At 33.3% G+C, this 25,677-nt stretch overlaps 2 protein-coding genes across 2 annotated transcripts in view; both read right to left on the minus strand.

The window, feature by feature from the left end:
* Window positions 1–15: 15 nt before the first annotated feature.
* On the minus strand, window positions 16–8,898 carry LOC110999461 (trypsin-2-like). Its single transcript, XM_045629956.1, has 6 exons — window positions 8,847–8,898; window positions 3,515–3,666; window positions 2,268–2,419; window positions 565–587; window positions 245–386; window positions 16–166 (listed from the first exon to the last, which is right to left on the minus strand). The coding sequence occupies exons 1-6, from the start codon at window positions 8,896–8,898 to the stop codon at window positions 16–18; spliced, it is 672 nt and encodes a 223-aa protein (XP_045485912.1).
* Window positions 8,899–10,217: 1,319 nt separating this feature from the next.
* LOC110999456 (laccase-1) overlaps window positions 10,218–25,677 on the minus strand; it is a 50,630-nt gene continuing 35,170 nt past the window's right edge. The window contains exons 2-8 of the mRNA XM_022268515.2: window positions 15,195–15,639; window positions 13,858–14,142; window positions 13,027–13,502; window positions 12,703–12,887; window positions 11,820–12,015; window positions 11,533–11,745; window positions 10,218–11,460 (exon numbers count right to left, since the gene is read on the minus strand). Of these exons, the coding sequence (XP_022124207.1) occupies window positions 11,072–11,460; window positions 11,533–11,745; window positions 11,820–12,015; window positions 12,703–12,887; window positions 13,027–13,502; window positions 13,858–14,142; window positions 15,195–15,639 (2,189 nt within the window). The 3' untranslated portion in view covers window positions 10,218–11,071. The remainder of the gene's footprint in view (window positions 11,461–11,532; window positions 11,746–11,819; window positions 12,016–12,702; window positions 12,888–13,026; window positions 13,503–13,857; window positions 14,143–15,194; window positions 15,640–25,677) is intronic.

Below are 25,677 nucleotides of genomic sequence, written 5' to 3' on the forward strand. Positions count from 1 at the left end.
CGATAGTATTTTATTTCATTTATAATTTGATGAAGAGGTATTGTCACTATATTTCTTAACGAAGTCGATATATTCAAAGACATTGGTAAATACGGTTGGACCCCCTTCGATACCACACGGACTTATACCCCATGAGACGATACCACGAATGACTGGTATACTTGAATCATCAGTTCTTATCCTAAGTTTATCACTGTCTTCAAAGTTATCATCATAAGCTATGTCATCGTTAGCTTCTGATGGTACCATTTCAATCAATGGTCCACCTGAATCCCCACTACAGGCTGCAATACCTCCAGATAGAGGACCGGTACAAATGTGTGCATTTCTGTCAAGTGGATTACGTTCATCGCTTTCTAAAAGTTCTGCAACAGCTTTGTTGCATTCTGAAATCGAAATTTTAAAATAATGATTAGATGTGATAAATTAATAAAAAAAAAAAATTAAGCTACATAAATGAATCTTCAAAAAAAAAATTGGTCTGTAATGTTTTTGTAATGGTCGGTTTACGGGCGATAGTATAACGTGCCAACAAAACAAAACATTGATGAAATTATTGCGTACTTATAGGCGGAAACACATTTAGCCTTTGAGTGTAAGTGAGATAGATACGGCGCAAGCGTACAATAAGCGCAATGGGACATTGAGCGTAATGCGACAATGAGTCATACTTTTTCGTGGGTGAAGTCGGCGTTCATCGATTTATTACACGTTGTCACGTCAAAAAAGATCTCGGCATTGAGTTTACGCCGGACTTGATGTTTCGTGAACACATTAGACAGATTAATATCTTATCTTTTCCACCTTTCTTAGGTCTTGCGATGTGCTTAATACATTTGCTACATGGCAGGGACAATAATAGTAGTTCCTAGTTCAATGTGCCTGATGGCAACGCGGTCCGCACTTACATCTGTGCCCACCGCTAGAACAAATATTCTTAAACGGGCACATATGTTTTGCTGTATTACATTAGTTAACGTATTACATAAGTTAATTTATTTTTGTTTGTTTCCTGTGTAATTTTTTTTATGGTTAAGCATTTTTATTGTGTTAGGGTCAGCTGTTAGGACAAGATTGTGTTTTATGTAATTAAATAGTAAAAAGAAGTCCTCATATCACACAATATTTCAAAGACTACATACCTATATTAAGATATAATTATAATAAATTAAATAAACTTCGAATACCTTACCATCATAAGGAATGTATTTGACATCTACTTCTTGTAATCTGCTGGGCAGATCTGGAAGGAACGATGTCGTTCTTAAAGCACCCCATCCAGCCAATTGGAGGGACTCACCATCGATATTACTGTTTAATGGTAACTGAATTGGTTGCACTTCTCTTGTGAAGTAGAATGGTGTCGCAGTTCGAAGTACAGCAATGTCATATGGACCGATTCCGCTGGAAATATTGTTAAACATGTAATAGAAATAAACATTATATAGCCATTTTATTAACATATTTACATGACAACGCGGTTGTCTCTGGCAAAATGACCAGGGCTGTGAAAAACGTCTGCTCCACAGCATAATGCTGACCCAGTTTCTTTCTTCACCTTTCTTTCGTTCCATAATTATTTGTTTTTTTTTTCTTTTTTGATTATTTTGATTATTTTGTCTATTTCTGTGTGTGTTCCATTAGTTATTGCTGTATGTACTTTACTGTACTTTAATCAAATCAGTTTTTACGTACCAACCGCAGTGGTACCTTGATACACGAAGGTTCTAATATACCAGTGTTCTCAAAGAAAATAACTCAATTTTCAGATATATAAAACCAAGATTTCATATACACTTATAGTCCCACCTTAGACTCTCCCACTCTGTTTGCTTGTTTTTTCGTTATCGAAGCTTTCATGATTGATTGAAGTTGGGTTCGCGTCGAGACAGAATACGGAATTCCACCTGTATCACATGGACGTCCGTCTTTCCACAACTGAGCGTTTTTAAGCTGTTTTAAATGCCCTCTGAAGTATTTCCAAACCAATTCGACTTAGGGCCCTTCAAGAAAAGTGTGTACCAATTCTTGAAAAAGGCTGGCAATGCCATCGCGAGCCCTCTGGCATTGAGAGTGTCCATGGGCGGGTGGAATCACTTAACATCAGCAGCACAACGCGACGATTTGTTTCCGAATCATAAATTCTGGGTTCAATAGTTTCCAAGTTGACTTGTAAGAATTTTCTGATACTTTAAAATTACACAGCTGTAACAGTATGTATCGTAATAGTATTAATTTGTTTAGGTTAGGATACATTTAAAGTATACCCTTGGTAATTGGGATGCGGTATTCTTTGGTCTACTGAGTTCACTTGAGCTAATGGTCCAAAATCATAAACATCGTTTGTTCCAGCAATAGCTTCCAAAGGCAGCCATCTTGTAAGCCACGACTCTTGAATACAATGGGCCGCTGTAAGTACCTAAAACAAATGTAATTATTTTCTGCTTATCATCCGATAATGTTTTTTTTAAGTCGTTGAAAAAGTTCAAGTCTAAACGTCTCGTGTTTGCTAAGTTTAATATGATATGCTGATAAAACTTATAAACATTAACGCATCGCTCACCAAAGAAAATCTAAAGTACTAGTTTCTTAAAAGTGATACAATTTATTAAGTGCAAAAAATAGCAACAAAAATATGTTCAAAATATTATGTTATGAAATAATTAGTCGTTTCTGATTATCGTGTTTATTATCTATTTATCTATTATTAAGTACGGTAACTTTAACTGACTCAGGTAACGAGTTCAAAGTCTCAATTAATGTTACAGCATATATGTCTTTTTTATATTCTCGTTACTCGGCACATTTAAGAAACTACTGCATTAGATGCAGTAGATTTTTGCAAGAAAGTGTTGCATTAATGTTTAAAAGTGCTCTTTTAAACTTAGCAAATACGCGATGATTCATTGCGGTTCTTAACAAATTTAACTTCAACTTGACGGTTTTTATCAATTTTATCAGTTTTATGTTCAGATAATAATATCCCTCCTCCACTGAAAAGTCTTCAACTTAAATAAAATTTTCGTCGCAGTTATAAAAAACATATGAAGATGTCTCAACAAAAATGTCACGAAATCTAGTTTTTAATCCATCCAAAAATCCATCCATTCTTAAGAATTATTATTTTTTTAATTTATTTTACTTTTATACAAGATTTCATTACTAACACTGACAATTATTACTAATATTATTATTATTTTATTTTACTAAGAATTAGTATTATTAAATTATTATTCTTTTATGTGACTGAGGCAAAAACTAGCTACTGTGGTCTCTGGCAGAATGACCAGCGCTGTGGAACAGTCTACTTCTCAGCATAGTGTTGATCCATGACCTATTACAACCACAGCACACACGCATTACATACTTAAATAGAACCTTGTTCTTAAAAAAATGTTACCTCTCAGTCTTTTTTATCCTTTGATTAATGTTATTTTGTGTGTTTTAGTGTGTGTGTTTTGTTAGTTATAAATGTTATGTCTAAGTGTAAATTATTTACTATGAATTTTCTCACCCAATTTTCTTTGATGATACTTCCCCCACAAATATGGCCACGGAGCCAAAGAAATCGTAACTGCAAAGATACTACATATGGGTGACTGTATGGCTTAGCCTCATGGCCACCAATTATCCTTGCTTGAGGAACAGCATCATTTTTTGTGGATGCTAGAAAAACATTAAAAAATTTCTCACGAAAAGATGATATTGTGTGATAATTGTATGTATCCATAAATTTGTTAGAAAATGTTTAAAAATTTATAATCATGAAAATATTTCAAGATGATCTTTTTTTATTGTGCAATCTGTAATTTATTACAGATTGTTTACAGATAAGGTAATGAAAAATCTTTATAACGACTCCATGTTGCTAAATTTAGACTTATTTTATTCATATTAAATTAATCATAACAATATAAATTAAAAACAAAGATTTGTCACAGATTGTCAAAGAACCTCTATGAGCATGCATGTATGAGGAGGCATGGTTAAATAGGACCACGCTCTTAAATTCTCGTGGAAACCACACGCAAATACATAGTCGAAATAACTAAGATACACCGCTTACACGAATTCAACTCCGACCAGTCACCACAAGTAGCACCCGCTATTGCATTTACATGACCATATAAAATAAAAAAGGCAAACAAAAATATCAACTCCTCCCTAGATCCATTTATTAAGAAAAAGCTTAATAGTAAGCCTCATTGCTATAAAATAAATTAATATTAAAATTTACCCGTAAATACTCCAGAACAGAGCGCCAAGATTAAATAAACAATGAAGTGCATAGCTATTAAATTTTCACTAATAACTCACATTTTCAATCAGATTTCACACTTTTATTAAAGCCATATTGTAATTATAAATCAGGGGTGTGCTATCACAAAGCCTGTTAAAAAAACTCGGACTTTTTTATTTATTAAGTCTACAACATCATACGTATTACGAAATCTACTAATAATTTTATAAAATCTTCTATCTAATATGTACGACAATACATGTATACATAAGTTTTGCAAAAATAGGAATTTAAAAAATACAATTAAAAACATATACAAGATAAGACAAATACTAAAATAAAAAAAAATTACCAAGGATTTTGGTACTTAAAGCAGAGAAAAAAAAATCATCAGCAAAAAAGCGAATTAGATTCGAGAAAGACACCCAACAATACATTATTATTAATAGGACATGCCATTTTTTCATCTTAGTGAGTTGATAGCCAAATACGATAGTGAGTCTGTGTTTGCATGTTATTAACTTTTATCAGATTTTCCAGAGACAGTGAACTTCTTTTAAGAGATGTTAATAGGAATTTTTAAGTCGCGCTTCCATGGACCTGCGCAGTTTTCTAGAGTTCTGCGTCTTTAGAACTGAAAAACCAACTAACAGCAGAATGTTAAGAATTGAAGGCCTCGCTTCCTATCCATTACCCTGGGCAAGTTTTCAAGATGTGTCTTCTGTGTTTTGTGAACCGAAAAGAGCTTTCAATAGTGTGGTATAAAGTTCCTAACCACTGAGAAATTAATACTCATTTGTGCGTCTGTACGGACCCACTGAAAATCAGTGTTCCTGGTGAAGGCAATCTAAAGAAGGGTTGAGTCCATTTTTGTTAAAATGATTGTGTTTTTGTGTCGTTTAAAATTACCCAGAGCTTGTTTTTTTCATGCCCAAAAATTATGATGAAGTAAACATAGTCTTTATTCACTGACCATTATTTACAAAAGAACAAATAATTGTATGATACAATTAATACATACCTTTTCTTCTGCAAATAGTTTTTTCTCAGGTTTTCTTCTACCATTGGCCTCATAGCAATATTACAATTATTTATATACAGTTATAGTTTCACCCTGTAGAGCGACCTTTAACAGCTACGGGTTATTAGAATATTAATCGAGCTCAAGTATTTAGCGTACTGCGTAGTAAATATGTCAAAAACAGCTGATTTATGCCTGAAGGATGAACTTTTCCAAGTATAACCCTTACCTATACAATGAATTGAATTACACAGAATTGTTTAAATCCCCTTCATAATTGTACTACAACAAACAAAATTTAATCTAGTATATCGCACTATATTATATACTTTAACGTTGGGCTGAAAACTTCGTAGGCTGACACGAATGTACTAGTATTAAATTTATATGATTTTTAGTTTGCCCTAATCTACAAAAGCATGATCACATGATCAGTGTTAGCCTAGTGGCTTTAGCGTGCGACTCTCATCCCTGAGGTCGTAGGTTCGATCCCCGGCTGTGCATCAATGGACTTTCTTTCTATGTGCGCATTTAACATTTGCTTAAATGGCGAAGAAAAACATCGTGAGGAAACCGACATGTCTCAGACCCAAAAAGTCGACGATGTATGACAGGCACTGGAGGCTGATCACACACTAGATTTAAAAATGTTCATGAAACGGATTCATAAATCTGAGCAGTAGCGCCACTGATTTATTTATTTTTTGATCAACAAAAGATACGTCTATAAATTTGACAACTTGTCGTACTACTATGAGTATTTTGAGTGAAGCAACTTTTGTTTGTATAAAAAAGTGGATAATGCACAAAGGATGGGGAAGCTTCACGGTAATCGAATCGACTTAATGATAGGTTAATAAAATCCATATTATATTTTAAAATATTTTATTTAAATTGACTATGATTCACTAAAATTAAATTATATTGGCGTGGAGAACATCGTTATTAAATATTTGTAACGTTTCTAAAATAAATATTAAATATGATTAAATCGTAAATGAAATAATAAATTAAGGATAATGTACTTGAAATAACAAACTTAATCACCAAGTAGATCTATTGGTTAAAATATCTAAGAAACTTTTTGTTAATACATTTTGGAAATATACCAGATTTTTTATAAAATGCGAAAATCTCCACACCAAAATTAAATCTTGTTTATCATCTTATAATTTTGTAATTATTAAATTCATTTAATATTAACCAAATTGTTAGAAATTTATAATACACTTAAAATATTTGGTCAACATTACAAACGAATTTAATATTGATTCACATAACCAAAAATGCAAGAAAAGCATATAATTATGATTTACAAAATTGCAATTATCACTATACTAAATTTATTATTTTGGTTGTACATAGCAATATAATCTATAATAAAAAAATATTATGCGAGTATTCTTAATGCTTAATATTTACAAAAGTATTAAAATATAACGATTAGCAGAAATTCAGAAACAAAAAAGGAGCTTTGGTTTCCTAGGTATTTAATGGATTTAGGAACCGATTTGGCTTCAAAAAACAGAATTACACCAAACAACTAGTCAACTGTCAATACTTTATGTAATTATTTTATTTGGTCAGCCCCAGATTAACAACACTATATAATAATCATGTATTCTTATTGGTGATAAATTTTTCGGAGTAAACTATTTCAGTTATTTAGCAATGAAATTTTAAAGGGATGTTTGACTTAAAAATGTAACTAATAAATACTAATTAGTCCAAAACGATCGATTTGGATGAAACTTAGTAGAGTGTATATTTTTCACTTCTTTAGTGAAACGTTGGTATTAGATTAATTACTATAAGCACCTCTGCCGTTTAGCGAGTTTTGACAACATAATCATGTAAATATTGGCAGTTTATCTTCGTCGTCATCAGGATATAGCTAAGCCAGCTTTTGTAAAGAAATTTTACGTATTACGAGGTTGTAAGTGTCATGGATTTCTTCTATATTCCGCTAATCGCTAGTGTAAAGGATAGTTAGGTGGTGTTATAGTGGGTAAATGATGGCCGCATCGAGGGAAGTTTGGTGGTACTGGCGGGAGATCTGACTGCGTCCCGATGTGTAATATTAGATTCATTCCTATGACTATGTGATATATAAAGTGGCAGTGGAACAGCCAGTATCCTGAAAAAAGAAAGAGCAATTACAGTACTGTTTCATATATTAAAATAAATAATAGGAAATTACTATAATGTAACAAAGGAAGACTTCAATCAATACGATCGATTGTTTTGTTGGAAGTGAAACCCGACACTCGAGACATTTTTATTAACCAATCAATTGAGTTACGGGGACTATTGAAACTATCTGAACTGATCGCGCAAATTTTCGATCATTATGTTTATTTAACCGAAAAAAATTATAGCATTTTTCAGCCGAAACAATTTCTCAGTTAGCACTAGAGATTAGTCATAGTATTACCCCGAGAAGCGGAAAGTTTTCTCTAAGTTATGATACTTTTATTTGCAATAGTATAAAGACATTTCTTTATTATGAATTTTAAAGCGTTTATTAATTGGTATGCTCTTTTCTTGAAGGACCGAAAGAAACCGAATAGGTTCGTAAATACGGATACAATTAATTACCTGGGTTATCCGCCTTCAATCGTAAAACGACATATCCGTTGTTTGGTACAGCCAGAGTGTCTTTCAAAGGCGGTAGATCATACTGCCTGTGCAATAGTCCTTTCCTGTCAAGATCTAGAGCATGCTTTAGGTTGATTTTCTTGATATTCTTGTCTGGTGACCTTCCCATGCCAATGACAGAGTAAGACGTCCCATGGAGATGGAACGGGTGAGATAGATTCGGCGATTGAACTGTAATCGTATGGTTTATTGTTATTATAAAATAAAATCTTAGTTTATATAGTCAAATTGGTGTATTTAAATATTTACAGAGAGAAATTATATCAAGAGTATGTATATAATATTATTTCTTCTTAAGGGATTATTAAAATATAATTTAAAGATTATTATGGTCCTGACTGTCCGATATATCATTAGGACAAGACTCGTTTCCAACTGAGTTACTGCTTATATAAAAAACAGTACAGCGTTTAGGTTCAGATTTATGTATCTGTTTCATGATCATTTATCAATCAAATAGTGTATCAATCAAGTATGTGATCAGCCTCATTTTAGGTCTAAGGTTCTCTCATGTTTTCCGTCAACGTTCGAGCAAATGTTAAATACGCACATAGACAGAAAGTCCGTTGGTGCACAGCCGGGAATAGAACCTACGAACTTAAAAATGAGAGTGGCACTATTCTTTTATAGTAATTATAAAAGGCTTTTCAGGCCTGTGATCATGATTTTTTAACTGTATACGCAATTTACTAAACTAATAAAAAACTTAAAAGAAAAGTAAAATAAAAATTATATTATTATTTAATTATGGAAATAAATATAGCCTAAAAAATATAATATTGAGTCATATAACAAGAATAATGTGTATTCTAATAGTGAAATTTTGAAATCCTTAGAGTTTAGAGTCTTAATTACAAAGAAGAACGACAACGACAACGACATCTTCTTTAAATTGTTAACAAAGAAGACACAAGAATACAAACATACCTTCATCCACCAACACTATTTCCACAATAGAGTTGAGAGGTACATCAATCATATGAGTACACCTGCAGTCCACTGCACAGTTCTCTGGTCGATTGTCGCCATTGCAGAACAGCTCTGGAGACAGTTCATGCATCTGTGAAAGTGGTGGTGCAGGCGCTGCTCGGTACGATATTTCATCCACTAAACTTAGAACGTGGTCACCGCCCGGAGCAACTGAAAAATATTTACATTATAAAATACTGGGTTTTTAAAGAATCACCAATGTGGAAGACATTGGTGCTTGGTGATTTTTGTATCTGCTTCGGGATTTGTTTTGTTAATAAGGCAAGGAATCAGGATGACATACGATTTTTTGGATTAAAGTCATGCCGGTTTCCTCACAATGTTTTCCTTTACCTTGGTACATGGGGTTCGAACATATGAGCAAATGATAGTCACACGCTGTAGCTTCTAGACCAACACTAGATGCAAGATCCTTGATACCATCAGCAGAAGTTTCCAGAACCAACCAAGGTGTTCAGGCAACTCTAATTCGAATTCTTCGCAATTAGAACGGATTAAACACTTCTAACCAGGAGTTGGATATAGCTGGTAGTGGTTCAATTTTAAAGGAAGCATTGTCTCATACCTAAACCGCCGTCTCGCTGGTAATTTTTTTGCTTTCATTCAGTATTTTAATTTATGTTTACAAAAAAACTGTTTTAGATAAGATAGCTTGCAACATATACAGTAGAAAGAGTATGTATAAAACTTCAATGAATAAATAAGTATTAAATTATACTACTTCCTAAAAACCTTACCTAAGTAGTTCCTGTATGTGTTCTCCTTAAAGAGTTCTTTTGGCTTATAGAAATGGAATCTGAATGGCAGGAATATTTTAACATCTGGTCTTTCCTGCAAGATGTCTTTCGAAATTGCCTTTGCCGATTTTAAATTGCTGACACATACCGCATCGTTACGTTTAACATCGCAAATTGCATCCAGTGGGTTCAATACCTATGAAATAATATTTAATTAATTTGATATCAATTTTAATCATAACTTCATTAAATATGATACAACCTTGCTTATGATCCAAATCCACTCCACCAAAGGTTCTAAAATGTCTAACTAAATTGTGATTAACTACACTATTACCTGAACCAAACCATACTAATAATTACAAGGATTTTTTTTACAGTGTTTATGAAAATATCCTGGATTATGTTAAACGCATAACGTCAAAATCTTTTACGTTAAAACCGAAAAATAATTTTTAGAAATATATTTTCCACTAAAACAGTTTTAAACACTGACTGGCGAGAGTTTTGCGATTGTTCAGTAACACAAATGATTTTATTTTACATTTTATTAAATGGTACAAAAATTTACAAATTTCTTAAAACAATATGTTATAAATATATTTATTTGTAATCGTTGCACTATAATATTTAATTGCTCTGAATGTGTGAAATCTATCTAAGTTTTAGCTGAATTATACATTGCCGAAACGTAACTTACGTAATCCTTACTTTATGGTAACTTTATTGGTAACGTAGGTTTCCGTGAATCATGTATCATCTTTAGAAAAATACAGAAATTGACTCTCCAATGACTGGTTGTGAGTGCAATTGTACGCAGTCTTCATACTTCGTTGTCGTGTACATGGATACAACCGAGTTAATTGTGTATTTACAATTGGAGATTATATTTACAATACACTACAGGACGTGTTTCCATGCTTGTTAGTTAGGTTAATAATATCTACTAATTTTATTCACATCGTCGTGCAGAATTCCCAACCATTTGAATATTTAATACCCTAAGTTGTACTTTAAGGCATTCGTATAAATATCAGAGCAAAATGGAGGGACTCATGTATGCACGGAAATGTTTAGTTAGTTTAAAATTTACAATACAAATGAAAAAAAAAACACGTTAAATGGCAAGTCAGGAACAAAATTGTTATGTTTACAATTAAGCCTCAAATAATTTTGATGACACGTAGATATCATTCAGAATATAAAAATACACACAGAAAGAGAATCACGTTTTAAATAATCACATACTATCAAGAACTACAGCTGATCATTCGAATACAATATAAACACACGGTAGAGTCGAGCACTTCGATTCCACCGGACACATCACACTAGACAAACATAAAATTACACTTAGTTAACATAAAACTCAACTGGTTTACCAATGTTGCACGTTTGTAAACATAGTATGTTCTAGGAACCGAATTAGTTAGCCGTGATCGGAGGAAGGTGGTCTCCGCACGTCGGGAAATTGGGAGGCACTGGCGGCAGATCAGCTTGGGTTCCAACTTGAAGCACGACGTTCATACCTATTACTATGTGGAATAAGAAGTGACAGTGAAGAAGCCAGAAGCCAGGGTTGGTAGCTCTAAATCTCAAGATGACGTATCCGTTGTTCGGAACGGCGATGGTATCCTTTGCTGGTGGCAAATCTCCCTGTTTCAGATGACGTTCCAACAAACCTCTTCTGTCTAAATCTAGAGCATGTTTCAAGTTAATTTTCTTTACGTTCTGGTCGGGCGACCGGCCGATACCGACAACATTGTATGCATATCCGTGCAAGTGGAACGGGTGAGATAAGTTCACAATTTGTACTGAAAGTGAAAAGTATAATTAGAAAAATTTGCATTTAAATGTAATGTAACGCCATGTGGGTTGCAACATACCTTCATCTACAAGAACAATTTCCACTACCGCGTTAAGAGGGATATCGATTTTATGTGTGCACATGCAGTTTTGTCCGCAATCGGCGGGTCTGTTATCACCATTACAAAATTGGTCGGGATTAATGTCGTCGTACTGGCTGATGAGAGGAGCAGGTGGGGACATATAGGAGATTTCATCTATTAAACTGATCACATGATCTCCCTGCGGTGCCACTGTGAAAGTTGACACACGTATTAAACAGGTATTCAATTGAAATTAACGTAACGTAACAATTGTAATACCTTACCTAAGTATCTGTTGTATGTATTCGGTTGGAAAAGCATTTCCGGTCGGTACACGAAGAAACGGAATGGCAAGAATATCTTAACGTCAGGTCTATCTTGTAAAATAGCTGGGTCAATGTGCCGGGCGTTTTTCAGTTGGCTCACACAAATTGCATCATTCCTGGGTTCGTTACACCTCGCATCCAAGGGGTTCATTACCTGAATAGTTAGTTAGGATAAGCTACGTGCAATTACTAATATTACGTGCATTAAACTACGCTACAAATTAATAAGTATCAACTTTCTCTGTATTTATAATTTCTGTTTTCAATTGCAATTAATACTTGTAAGCGATTTTCTAACTACTAGGGTTTGTATTTGACAAATTGAAGAAAGGTGCCGCTTGACATGGGTGGGTGATAAGCGAATCCTTTCTGCTAAATGTTATCAGTATATGGAGTGGGATTCCCGTATTATCTCTGGATATAAAAACTAACTATGATTTATATTTTATACAGTATTAAATATCTTACAAATTTTCTATTAAGTTAAGGTAAGGTGTTTTAAAGTTGTAACAGCTTTGGTACCTCTGATATTAAAGTTTGAGCAATCGTGTGCAACAAAATCTACTTAGTTAAATCACTGTGACGCGTATTGGCGAGAATTTTATTTGCAATATCCGCTAATTAGTAAATAAAGTGTTCAACATTCCAATGGATCTTGACACGAGTTCACTTAAGTCAATTACACTAAACATTAGCTCAACTTTAATACCAAAGAATGCCGCGCTCAACCCTCATAGTGTATCTAACCAAGTCATATATATCCCGTGAAAAATATCGATAATTTACAATAAATTGGCCTGTACATGGATTTTTGTAGTATGTACAATAAAATCAAACTTACCACTCCCTGTGGTATTCCAATGTCGTACGTTGGTGATGGAGTCGACGGCTGGTATGGACCCCTAGCGTACCTAAGGATTCCCAGTTGTTGTGCTCTTTTAATACCACACTCTCCAAGACCACGTACTTGTATCCAGTACGCGCCAGGGATATTGTTAGCTTCGATGACAAAGTCGTATCGTTCACCTGAAATATCAAGTTCCAATTCAATTTAACATTCATAAAACGACCTTACTTGAAGGCTAATGCTTAAGTAATTTGTAGTTTATATTTAATAGAGCTTTTTGACATAATTGTTACAAGGAAATGCGGTTATCTAACTTACCAGAGAACGAGATAATTGTATTAACTTGGACGGGTTGCACTGGCTCGCCGTCGGTTGCAATTACTGTAAGATTATGGCCTTCGAAAGTGACCTGCGCCGGACAGACTGAAGCGAACGCGTTAATCATTCTAAACCTGTACCTCCTTCCAGGTGTGATTGTGAATACTTCCAGTGGTGTATTGGTCATGAAGCCGGTGTTGGGATCTCTGAACTGGCCTTTGCCGTTAATCAAAACGTTTTCGGGATCTTGACCAGTGTTTACAGCTAAGCGACCTGGATATCTTTCAGCGGCGTCTTCGTGCAGCCAGTCACTGAGAAGCATCACGTGTGTGGTTAAATCGTAGTCGTACAAATGGCTGTTTGGATCCTTTGACGGTGGTTGACGGACAACGATGCTTCCGTAAAGACCGTCCAACTTTTGCAGACCAGTGTGCGCATGCCAGAAGTGAGTTCCAGCGTTTCCTTGCCATTGGTATCTAAAAAAAGTGTATTTATTTATCTATTAAAGTTTACCACATCGTATATAGTACTAAATTATACAAGATTAAATAAGCATACAATAAATACACCAGAAACTTTTATAAAATAAAACAAAAGATGCCATAATAAAGGAATGTGATCAATTCTTAATATATATGGAGTATCTGTATCGAAGGATATCCTTATCAAACTTACAGATTTAGTGCATGTATAAAATATGTATTTGACACAACGCACTTAAGTTATTTATTTTCTAAATATATTTTGAAGCACTGTTATTACATATATAATTCTCTCAGACCTTCTATATCCTTTGCATAAGCATGAAATATGTAGACTTGATTCACATACCTAAAAGTGTTTCCTTGTTGTATGGGACATTGAGTAACGAAAGGAACACCATCGTAGTATTGAGAACCGCGTTGCCAGATACCGTGCCAGTGGATTGTCACTTCCATGCCCTCCATATGGTTTTCGACATCAACAACTACTTTATCGTTTTCACACACTTGGATTGAGGGTCCAGGCAACATTCTGTTTGCTGATAGAATACCTCTCTCCACTCCGTCAGCCAAAACACATTGACAATGAGACCATACAACGTTCGTTGCATTTGGAGTACATACTTGACAAGCTCTGAAAAAAGAAATTTTTTTTTTGAAAAAAAAAAATGTGGCGCTGCAACTTCTTTAGGTGAGGGCTTCAGATTTCTGAATCTGTTCCATGATCATTTTTAAATGTAAGTAGGTGATCAGCCTACAGTGCCTGACACACGCCGTCGAATTTATCGGTCTAAGAGATGTCGGTACTTCTTCCTACGAAGTGTTAAATGCGCACATAAAAAGTGAACAGCTGGGGATCGAACCTACGACCTCAGAGAAGACAGTGGCACGATGAAGGCACTCTCTTATCATATTTACAGTAACAATCATATTTACAAAACAAACAAAATCCAATGACAGATGACCCTATCGACGAGAATGCATTATCAATAAAAATCACATACGAAACAAACAAGAATTTGAACAAGCTAAAGGATACCTACCTAATAAAAATTGGTAAAGCTTTAACTTAAATAATTAAATTTGAGGTAACTGCTCATATAATAAAATGTATTATATACAATAAAACTCTATCTCATTATTTACATAACATATTGACGATGTAGTTGAGGCCTTTCAATGTTATACGGTAGTTGTATTAGGATCTCTTGGACCGTATAAATGGTGTTGAAAGTGGGTTGATTCATGACTAGTCACATGTAACATCCTTATTCTTTAAATTCCAGACACTTATAACAACTACTTCTATTTAAACTGAGTTAACTGAATACTATGAATATTTTTTTATAGAACAGGGGGCAAACGGGCAGGAGGCTCACCTGATGTTAAGTGATACTGCCGCTAGAGGGCTCGCGAGTGCGTTGCCGGCCTTTTAAGAATTTGTACGCTCTTTTCTTGTAGGTATATAAGTATAAAATATTTTCAAAACAAAATTAAATTCACAAACTGCATTATACGTTATCAAAGTATGATGCAATAATAAAAAAAAGTTAACAGGAAATTCATAAATAACGGTAAATGTGGATTGTTAAAAACAATAGAATTCTTATTATCCAGTTAACGCCCGCGAATTAAAACGAAACCGGATACCGAATACAGTTAGCATATCAATTAACAGCTACTCACGCCCCAAGAACCGTGTAAAACTCGAGTGTAAAATGATAGTAGCAAATTCTCGGTGGCTCGTTTTCTCTGCATGCTCTAGCACATTCATCAGGAGCTGATAGAGCCGAGTTTCGTCTCAGTTCAGCTGTGGCACTGCTCGTGAAATCCAGATGCTTCAAGCCCAGCTTTCCATTCCCGTTTCTCGTCAGCGGCGGGAGAGGGTTGCTCCTGAAGGTACCACTAAGTGGACCGCTGCCACTGGTATGCGCAAAGGGATTAGATGAGGGCCCAGCTGTGCTGTCAACCGTCCCGAATGTTGAAAACGGATCATTGCCAGTCGGGTGCGTCTGGACAAGCCCATGTGTTGATGCGAATCCATTGTTTAAGGTTTCCCGGAACGGTGTCGCTGTACCCGCCTGCCACCACGATGCGGATGTAGATTGATCTTCTGATGTGCCGATTGCTTCTGTAACAAAAAAAAAAAACACAGAAACATTAAATTCCGTTTCACCCCAAACGTGAGTTCCGCAGTCAATGCCTTTATTAAAAAGTATTCATTGTATTGGCACGAGGAAGTGTTCGGGTATTTATTAACTTATAATCGTGATTCATTTTTAATAGTACTTATTGATTTAGATACGATCTTAATACGCTCTATTAATATGAAAATAAATTTTAGGCCTTATCAACTGAATTAGTTTTCCAATCAAATAGGCAAGATGACGCTGCTGAAGGCTTTTGGGTCTAGACATGTCGGTTTCCTCACGATGTATTCCGTCACCTATCGAGCGAATGTTAAATGCAAATATGGAAAGAAAATGGAAGGAGGTAAAACCACTAGGCCATCATTGCTCTATTAATATTATCTATGCTTATACTTCTTTATGAGATATGTACCGACCATTCTATGATCGCAATTTACAACTCGGTATTTCGCCATTGTTCAATATCTTGTGATTTAAAATCGTGTCCACCGATATGTTTGCGATAAGCCCACGGCGATTCAATACAGGTGCATTTATGCAAATTGTTCGTTATAGTTGTTCGAGCAGTCACTGTGTTGTCACAGGGATTTTGAAATACCGTAAGTTAGGCTGGACATTTCGTATCTATCCTTAAATGCAAGGACTTTTACTTCCTAGTTGTGAAACAATTTTATTTGTTTGAACACTTTGACACAATCGTATTTCGTTCTGTTGACTATTGTTAAACTGAACGCAACCACTTAACCATTACCTACGTAGTCTAACAGTTGTCAACGTAATCTGTCATGTTTGTAATGTCATCGGTATTAAAGCAGTTTATCATTTTGCCTAACTCAACGCTGTTTTATTTATTTCTAAATTGCAACTCAAAAATAGTTTGTAACTACTTGGAATGGTTTTTGTTAATAGGTTAGCGCTTACTTGGGGCCGCGGCCCTGAACCAACTAACTTTTACTTCCTTGTAATTGAATTACGTTTGGAATATAAAATTTTGTCGCGAGTTTTATTACGTAAAACTGGAACTTATGAAAAGCACTTTTAAAGTCGGAAGTGCCACAATCAATCAATTATTTAAAATACCAAACAATTTACATATTTTCTTAAAAGATAATTAAACTCTAGTTATAAACTAGTATGTGATAAATCATTTGAAATATTGAAATTCAATATATTCAAGGCATTAAAATTTTAAGACAGCTTTCATATTTAGTCCATAGTCATTAAACTTATGGTTTAATTTGATTTTAAATCATTGATTCATTAACTACTGTAAATTGAGGTAGTTTATTTTGCTAGATATTACTTATTCAAAGTGAATTTTCCTTTGACATTTCCTGATTAACATATACAATATCTTTTAAGTATGCTTCGGACATACATATAATTTTTTTTTAAATATGTCAGTATGTAGCGTAGCATTTTTTTAAATATATTGTATTTCCACTCAGACAACATGTTACGATCTTAACTTTAGACTAATAATAATTTAAATTCCTAATTTTCTAATAAGAAACTATGTTCTGGATTCAATTTTTCCACTAAACACTTGCATTTAAGACTTATGTCCACTGACACTGATTACTGAAATATTATTTTAGAGGCATAACGTATTTTTTAACTCAGTGTACGTGTCAATTATAGAATTCAAAAAATTAATTCTTTCGTGGATTGGCGTACAAACCGCCACATCGACCAAAAATGTTCACCTTGTACCTGCTATTACAAAAATTCATAACAATTTTAACATTATTTCTGTATACAGTATCATTTGCTACCATTCGTAATAAATTGTCATCATTACGAATATTATTTATTGCTTTTGTTTGATAATAAACATTTCCTTGGATAAAATCAATCTGATAGTAATAATACTTCGCAACTAAAAGTTTGTTCTTGTTCTAATTGGGTATTTATGTTAATTCGGTCGTAATATTGCACAAATATCAGATTTTATTGCGCCTAACGTTAACTTGTTTAGTTTATAATGAATAATTTATATAATTTTACTGACACTAACACGCTGCAGCTTAAGGCATTTTACTCTTAAATATTCTCTTAGTTTTGAACATAATTGTTTTTAATATTATCTGTGAAAAAAAATGTGTCTTTGAATCGTCATCAAAGCAGCTCATCGCTTGGCTTGGTCGACCACGAACCTCAAATGCAATAAGATCTGTTCTGTATTTTTTGCTTCTAGTTCGTCATCTTGGCCATCGTAGATCTGGCCTGAGTTGACTTCGCCGGCCATCCATCCCTTTGCATCCAAGATGTTGTTTTATACGTTTCAATCTTTTATAATTACGATTAGCTATATTCTTTGTTAAGTCTTTATATTTTTGTCTTTTTTGCATTTTCGTGAATTTAAGACTGATTTACGCTGAAATTACGGGCTGTTATTTATATATTTATTAAATATTAATGTCTGACGGTGATTAATTAATTCCCGTAATTCCTCATGGGACAGACCAAGTTCTACCAAGTCGCCGTTTACCCTGGTTCTTACCCATTATAATTAATTTAATTTCCGTTGTTCAATGTTCTGCATAAGTTTTTCGTCATTCCAACTCATTCCAGAACCTTCTTGTTAGTTAATGCTTTTAATACAAATGCAACACTATATTCAGAAGGAACACAGTTTCCAAAACAAATTTTCTTGACTGATATTTATTATACAAACTGATATAATACATGTCTTAATATGTATTGAGATAATATATAATTATTACATAAATATAAATCATAATGGGCTTCAGGGCATATCTGTTCATCGGCTTTCAATTACGTTGTTTGCAATTCGCTTCAGTAATAAATACAAAGATACCTATCGTTTTCAATCCCACGTGCTTTATCATTATACAATTTTAGCCCTTATTGCCGATGATAAATGACGTTAATTGCGATTTATCGCGGTGGGAGGCAGTGATGTAATATTAATGGATGGGTGTATCTTATGATGTTACATTGTCTAATGTTTATGATGAATTAATATTTAGTATCTTTAAAATTGGACTATGCAAAGATTTGCAAATAGATTTTAATATACTGTTTTTTTTTCAACCTTTCCGATTTTATTCTTGGATTTACAAAACAAAATTACGGGTAACAACAAAACACTTGCTAATTAAGTACGTGTGTGAAATGAATATTTTGTATAAATAGTAATGTTATTTAAAATACGTTATGAGGCAGATTATATGAAATACTAGAACTATCGTTCAATGGATGAAATACTGTCCGTTTCATTTTTCTGTTAAACAACAGATACATGTCTGTCCCATGCCCCAATTTAGTAAGGCAAAACAGGATGTTCATTGTTCAAAACCATAAAACAATTACCAGAAAATGCAACAATGTTAATTTAATCGTGTAATAAAAATGAGTGTAATTTTTTACGGTTAAACTGGCTCTTTGTGTATCACTTAAGTACAAAGGAGAATTAAAAATATGTATTTAAGTACATAAACAAACAACATAAACAAAAGTATCATAATTCGGATGGGCGTGGCTAACGGGATTTAAGTATCGCAGAATTGTATACCTCATGAATTATTCAACCACCATCTAGATAAGATCTTAATGGTAGTTGAAACTTAGGCCTCACACTTAATCGAAATACTCTATGTTATTTTTTTAATTACAGTGCCTATGCGGGCCATTTATGTATACTATATGTGTGACTCTTGGACACTGATGGCCGTTCTTCCTATGTGCGCATTTAACATTCGCTCGAGCTGTAAGGAAAACATCGTGAGAAAACCGGCTTGCTTAAAAAAGTCGACAGCGTCTGTCAAGCACAGAAGGCTGATCACCTACTTGCTTATTAGATAAATGATCATGAAACAGACACAGAAAGAGGCCAGACATAAATAAGTGGTAGCGCCACTGATTTATTTATATTTCACCCATTCCTGTAGAAATTTTGGGTCTTATGACATGCAACATGTTTTTAATGCAACCTTTAAACTTCATAAGGTGTTCGGGTCAATTTTGACCCATTTTGGGATACAAATTTAATTTGGATAGATTGTAAGATTGTCGTATGTAAAAAACAACTAGTTCTATGTAAACAGTGCAATAAGATATAATTTCACTTACATTCATTTTATTTATTACATAATCTCTTCCTATAAAAATAAAATTTCATTCTATAGAAATAAATATAAATGCCAAACAAATCCATATTAAAAATTATCTTGATTTTTTATCAATTTTTCAATATAATTCTACTACTAGGTTAAAACTGACCCAAAGGACAGCTACATTTGTAAAATTAATGACCTTGTGAAGGTTAAAAGTTAGGCTAAATTTCCAGTTCAACTTAAAATATATATGAACATAGATATTATACTGATTTTGATCTGTGTCCGAACGAATGTAAACAAATTTCCAGTGTGAAGCACAACGTAATCATATTATGTTATGTTCGTTCGTTACACTTCATTGATTACGATTTTCCCTGAACTGAATCATACTGAAGAAACAAAGTGGGCCAAGAACTTTATAAGGAAAATTCTAAACACCCAATTTCAGTGAATACTCATTTTGTAACACTTTGTTGCAATTATACAGTGCAATTAAAATAATTCAAGAAAATGGAGGGCAATTGGGGGCCTTATCGCTTCGCTATCGCTTTTCTTTCAATCAATGTGAGAAAATATATTCAATTAGATAAGGTTAGCGCAACAAGTGCAAAACTCAATATGTCAAAGTGAGCGCAAGAAGAAATATAGTTATATATTATAGTAGTAGAACACAGACACAAAAAGGCGAGATGTAAATGGCAGAATAATCATTTACAAAGAGTCTTATTCACAATTCCTATTATTTAATTGTCTCTTTCTAGCAAATTACATTTACGCTATAATTAAAAAAGACGAATGCATTCAAATATATACGATACGATAACTACGCCTACGCGTTTAAGTTAATTAATTAAGTTAAAATCATCCATCAAACGAAGATCATTAAGGCATATTTTATGCATTTCACAATAGTATTGTAATCTAGACACAGTCAGCCCTCACGGCAGTTTGTTTACCGACAAAGAATTGTTTTGGGAATGTATACAGACAGTTACGAGTAGTTCCCTTATCGATAAAACAGATTAAATTTGAGAATCTGAATCAAATTTGAAATTGGAACTTTTTAAAGTTCTTGATAATGTTATTCCTTTCCCTCCAAATATTTACGATACAACGCGTTATGCAGAGCGTCAGTGAATTATCAAATTGAATAGTTAGTTCGTTAATAAAAATCTGTTAGTTTTTGCCAATATCTAAACATGATGTATCATTGTAATTGTGAAGTTTATTATCTATATTCTTAATTCATAAATACTATACAGACGTAAGCCAATACGATAGTGTTGAACAATTAAAATTTTAATTAAAAAAATATACTATAATCCCTGTAACACGGTAGATTATATATATGTTATATAAAAATGATTCACGTTTAACTTTTCTCTTACAAATAAGAAAGTTTTTAAGATTAACTAAATAAGTGCGACTAAATCATAATAAATGTCATCTTACAGAAATATAACGTGTGCAATTCCCGCGTTATATGGAAAACGTGTAATATGACTATGCCATATGAGAGTACCGCTTAACAATGGACTTTACTGCATGTATATCTCTTTTCAAATCCTTATTTTTGTCTTTTTATGTATATATGCTAACTCCAAAAGAGATAGACAAGTAACTGTGTCACTGATGTTTATATTGATACACTGTTTTCTTTATAAATATACAATGTGTACAAATAGCAATTTCTTTCACGATTAACGCCATTTTTCTTAATTTTACACGGCTTTACTTAAAGGCGTATTACGCCATACTTTGTACACCTAATGCGTCGTAAGAATTACATAAGTTGTAGTGTAAAATTTTATTGAGAGGTGATTATTGTTCAGGAAATCTGAGCTTTTACTTAAACAATTGTGCCCGCTCGGGCGTGAAGAGTGAAAGTGTCCACTTTGCCGGCACTTTGAGAGCAAATCGAGTTTTACACGTAACACGGTTGAGCTCTTAGTTTGCCATTGAAATCCTTTTTGGAACAAGTAGATTAGGAATTAGGGTTAGAAGAGTAGGAACAACAAATTTAAATTGTGTATCTAGATACACAATTTAAATTTCGAACTACATACCTAAGAATGAAATATTAAAAAAATGATGATGAAACCATAAGTTAAGTAATTTGTTAACGTTCGAAATTTAAATTTCCGTAATTTAAATTTCGAACTACGGTATAAATTTTAAATAGATTAAATATAAGTTTTGAAGACAATTATTAATATAGTAGAAACGAATATTATAGAATGAACGATAGAAGCAATAAAAAAAATGAATTCGTCAAATGTTAAATCCATAATTTAAATTTCGAACTCTGTTACGTTGATTGCAAAGTTGTCTGTATCATAACGATTTGCGTTAAATTTAAACTGCAACCTGCTCACGTTCAATAACATAATATATAGGAAACCTCAGAAACAAATCGCAGGTATGTGAGATAATCAGTGAGAATAGCAGTGAGTTTCAACACTTAATAACTAATGCCATAAAATAAAAATTCGATTCGTTTATTTTGCGTTAATTTTAAATTACAATTTTAAATTGCGTTACGATAGAAAGTTTGCTGTAATAATGTCTCTTGAAATGCGTAATATACGTAACAATATAGAAAGCAAAACGAAATTGATTCGTTGCAATTTGTTGATAAAAACTCACAAGAGCTGTAATATGTCTAATATGGCTATGTTATACTTATAAATTCTATTATTTAATATAATAAAGTTAGTTGCTTGAGCGCCTCTCAATCGCATTCCAATCACATAAGTACCTATCTATGGCTTTTTGTATGTCCTTATACACTTGCTAATTAATGATATATATTATCGTCTGTTTAACTAACACACCGTTTCTTAGTGTCGTTTTGTATGTAATATTATTATTTTCCTGAATAAAACGGATAGTCTTCTAACTTCTACCAAATGAAGACGTGTAAATTGGTGAGCAGAGGTAGCCTAATGGTTTTAAGGTGCGACTCGACCTGGGGTCGTAGGTTCCATCCCCGGCTGTGCACCAATAGCCTTTGTGTGTTAATACGCGCTTATACGGTGAAGGAAAGCAGTGGCATACGCCTTGGAGCCAAAAAGTCACAGTTAGTCAGGTACAGAAGGTCCGACCTTGTCTTTAAGAAATGATCTCGGAACAGATACAGCAAACTGATGGCCAGACCTAAATAATTGTACTGAGCCCGAACTTGAAACACATAGTTTTTCCGGAAATATAATATTTCGAGCCTACCTTCTCTGTATTTATTTATTTTCTAATTAATAATATTTGTTTTTTAATAAAGTTTTAATCTATACTAATATTATAAAGAGGAAAGGTTTGATTTTTTGTTTGTTTGTATGAATTGAATAGGCTCCGAAACTACTTGGCAGATTTGAAAAATTCTTTCACTGTTGGAAAGCTACATCATTCCTGAGTGACATAGGCTATATTTCATTTTCAAAAAAAATAGGCATCCTTACTAAAATTACGATAACATTAACATTTGTTTATTATTTGATACAATTCTAACAGATGGCGCTGAGTTAAAGGTAGTTTAGTTTAGGTCCGTGTCGTGGTACCAACGTTTCACATAAGTTCTCCTACGGTTTCCCTTGATTAATTTACTACTATGTAATATAACAAAAACCTTAGCCACAGCAACGCTTGGCCGAGTCTGCTAGTATCCTATAAACAGACACATCAACGATATTTATATTCACCTAACATCTTACATAATACGGAAAACACTAAATTGTTTTAAACGAAGGCATTTTTAATTAACCAATGTAAGAATGGTACATAAAACTTTTTCCGTTGCATAAGGTTGCATCGTGTGAGATGCGTGCAAGATAGCTATTGTTTTTTATTACTCAATTATTTCGATATTGCATTTCTTTGATTGCATCCAATTTCGGTAAATGAAAAACATTTTTTTTCATATATATAGACTCGAGGCAGCATCTGATTTTGATGAATTTATAAGTAGTAGGTATACAACGTGTAAAAAAGCTTGTATAATAATAATAATTTATTTGCAAGAATACGGTACAAAAATGTTATGGTGGTACTAACGAAATTTCGCATATTCTGCCACACATAATGGCGTGCAAATTTTTCTTACAAGGAATTTTACGTAGAACTTACATATATTATGAGTCATATTAATTATAGTAATAAAATATCACAATGTTAAAATATATGTATTACGACGTTATCAAATTAATATGAATTATAATGTTTCACGCCAAAAGGTGTCATTAAATCCAAATCCAGATCATCTTTTGCAACAGCTAATTTCTCCCCATGTCTACTTCAATATCTGTCGTTAGAAGACTTCTGAAGACTTTAAAATATTTATATATTTGTGAACAAATAAGGCCAGTTTAAAGCTGTACCATAAATAGTTCAACAAAGTGCAGGTAAAATAGCAGGGGAAACCTTGCTCCAGTCGGCAAAAATGTAATTTCTTGGTACTTAAAAATAGATCTAGACTTGAAGATTTCTTATAGATTTAGTTTCTAGGCTTACCTAATTCGATATTGTTATCGTTTTTTGTTTTGGTTTGTTTATTAGATAACCTGAAAAGCGTTATATAAATTGTGATGTCAAGAATAAATGATGAAAAAGATTTATAGCCCGATTTGAATATCTTTTTAAACTATCTTAATTCGCTTATCCTTCAGGCAATTCTGTGGAATAAGCACAGCTAACATTTATCAGACATGAATTTAAAGCCTACTTTGTCATTGTTTAGATTGGAGTATTTAAATTAGTCTCAGCACGGCTAGATCGACAGAACGTCTGACGCTGAACAAACGCAGGCTGCAATTTCCCCGTACTAGACTATGACTTAGTAATTCTTTTTTGGGAAAAGGGATAGTCTTCTTTAATAAAATCCCAGAGACTCTTTTATCTCTGCCTTTTAATAAATTTAAGAAATGAATTAAAGAAAAGCTGTGTAAAAAGGCTTACTATAAAGTTATTGATTATCTAGTTGATAAAAGGGCCTGGGACTAATGCTGGGCAGGCTACCTCTAATTAATTTGATATATTTGTTTTAAATATTGTTTGATAATTTACTTTCTTAAAAGAGTACCGAGAGTTTTTTACGCCGACTTTTTCTCTCGGCCTACACCCTCTGTCTTCTTTGCCGATGAATAGGGATGCCTACAGGTTGGAATTGATTGACGTGGAATAAGTGATACCTAGATGATCTTATGTTCCAAAATAAACGTATTTTATTTTATTTTTTATTTTATTTGAAATATGGAAATTGGCAGGTGGCGCACGCAAGGGATCGGAAGTTTATCGCTTCGGAGGCCAAGGCACTATTTTGGGTCGCAAAGCCAGGGGTGTGAATTGTAAGCACCACGATACTAAAAAATGCAATTTAATAGAACCCCAGTTCACTTTTTTTATCTCCAAGGTGGAAATCCAATTGCGTAGCCTCAGATTTCAAAAGTATCAGGGTTAAACTGGTCATAAACCAGGTTGTCTGCCTCTATGACGTGTGAACCCATACTACCTTAAAATCTTAATGTATTATTTCACAATACTCGTGGTCCTGTAATTAATGTTATTAATAAATGAAACGTACCTCTAAAAACCTAGTTTAAAAAGTATTCAATAGTTTTTATTTTAACCAATAAATGAATTGGCTAATCAAATTATTTTAAGAATCATCTAATAACGGTCAACAGAATATTGAAACTGACATTGACAGACTGTTACATGTATTTAACAAATTAATCATGGAAGTGAAGAAATAGTCTATGGTTCTCGTATAATATTTTTTTATCCATAAGGAAAAGATGCCAAAATGCTTGCAGAGTATACGGACTATTTAAAATTGGAATTTTTAAAACAGAGATTTTACGTAACACTTAGCGTTAGAATAAGAACTTTTCATTTTTGTTTCGAGAAATCGAGAGTACGTTTTGTTTGCTCGCTAACTTTCGTGTT

This window comes from Pieris rapae, chromosome 11 (assembly GCF_905147795.1).
Source record: "Pieris rapae chromosome 11, ilPieRapa1.1, whole genome shotgun sequence".
Classification (NCBI taxonomy): domain Eukaryota; kingdom Metazoa; phylum Arthropoda; class Insecta; order Lepidoptera; family Pieridae; genus Pieris; species Pieris rapae.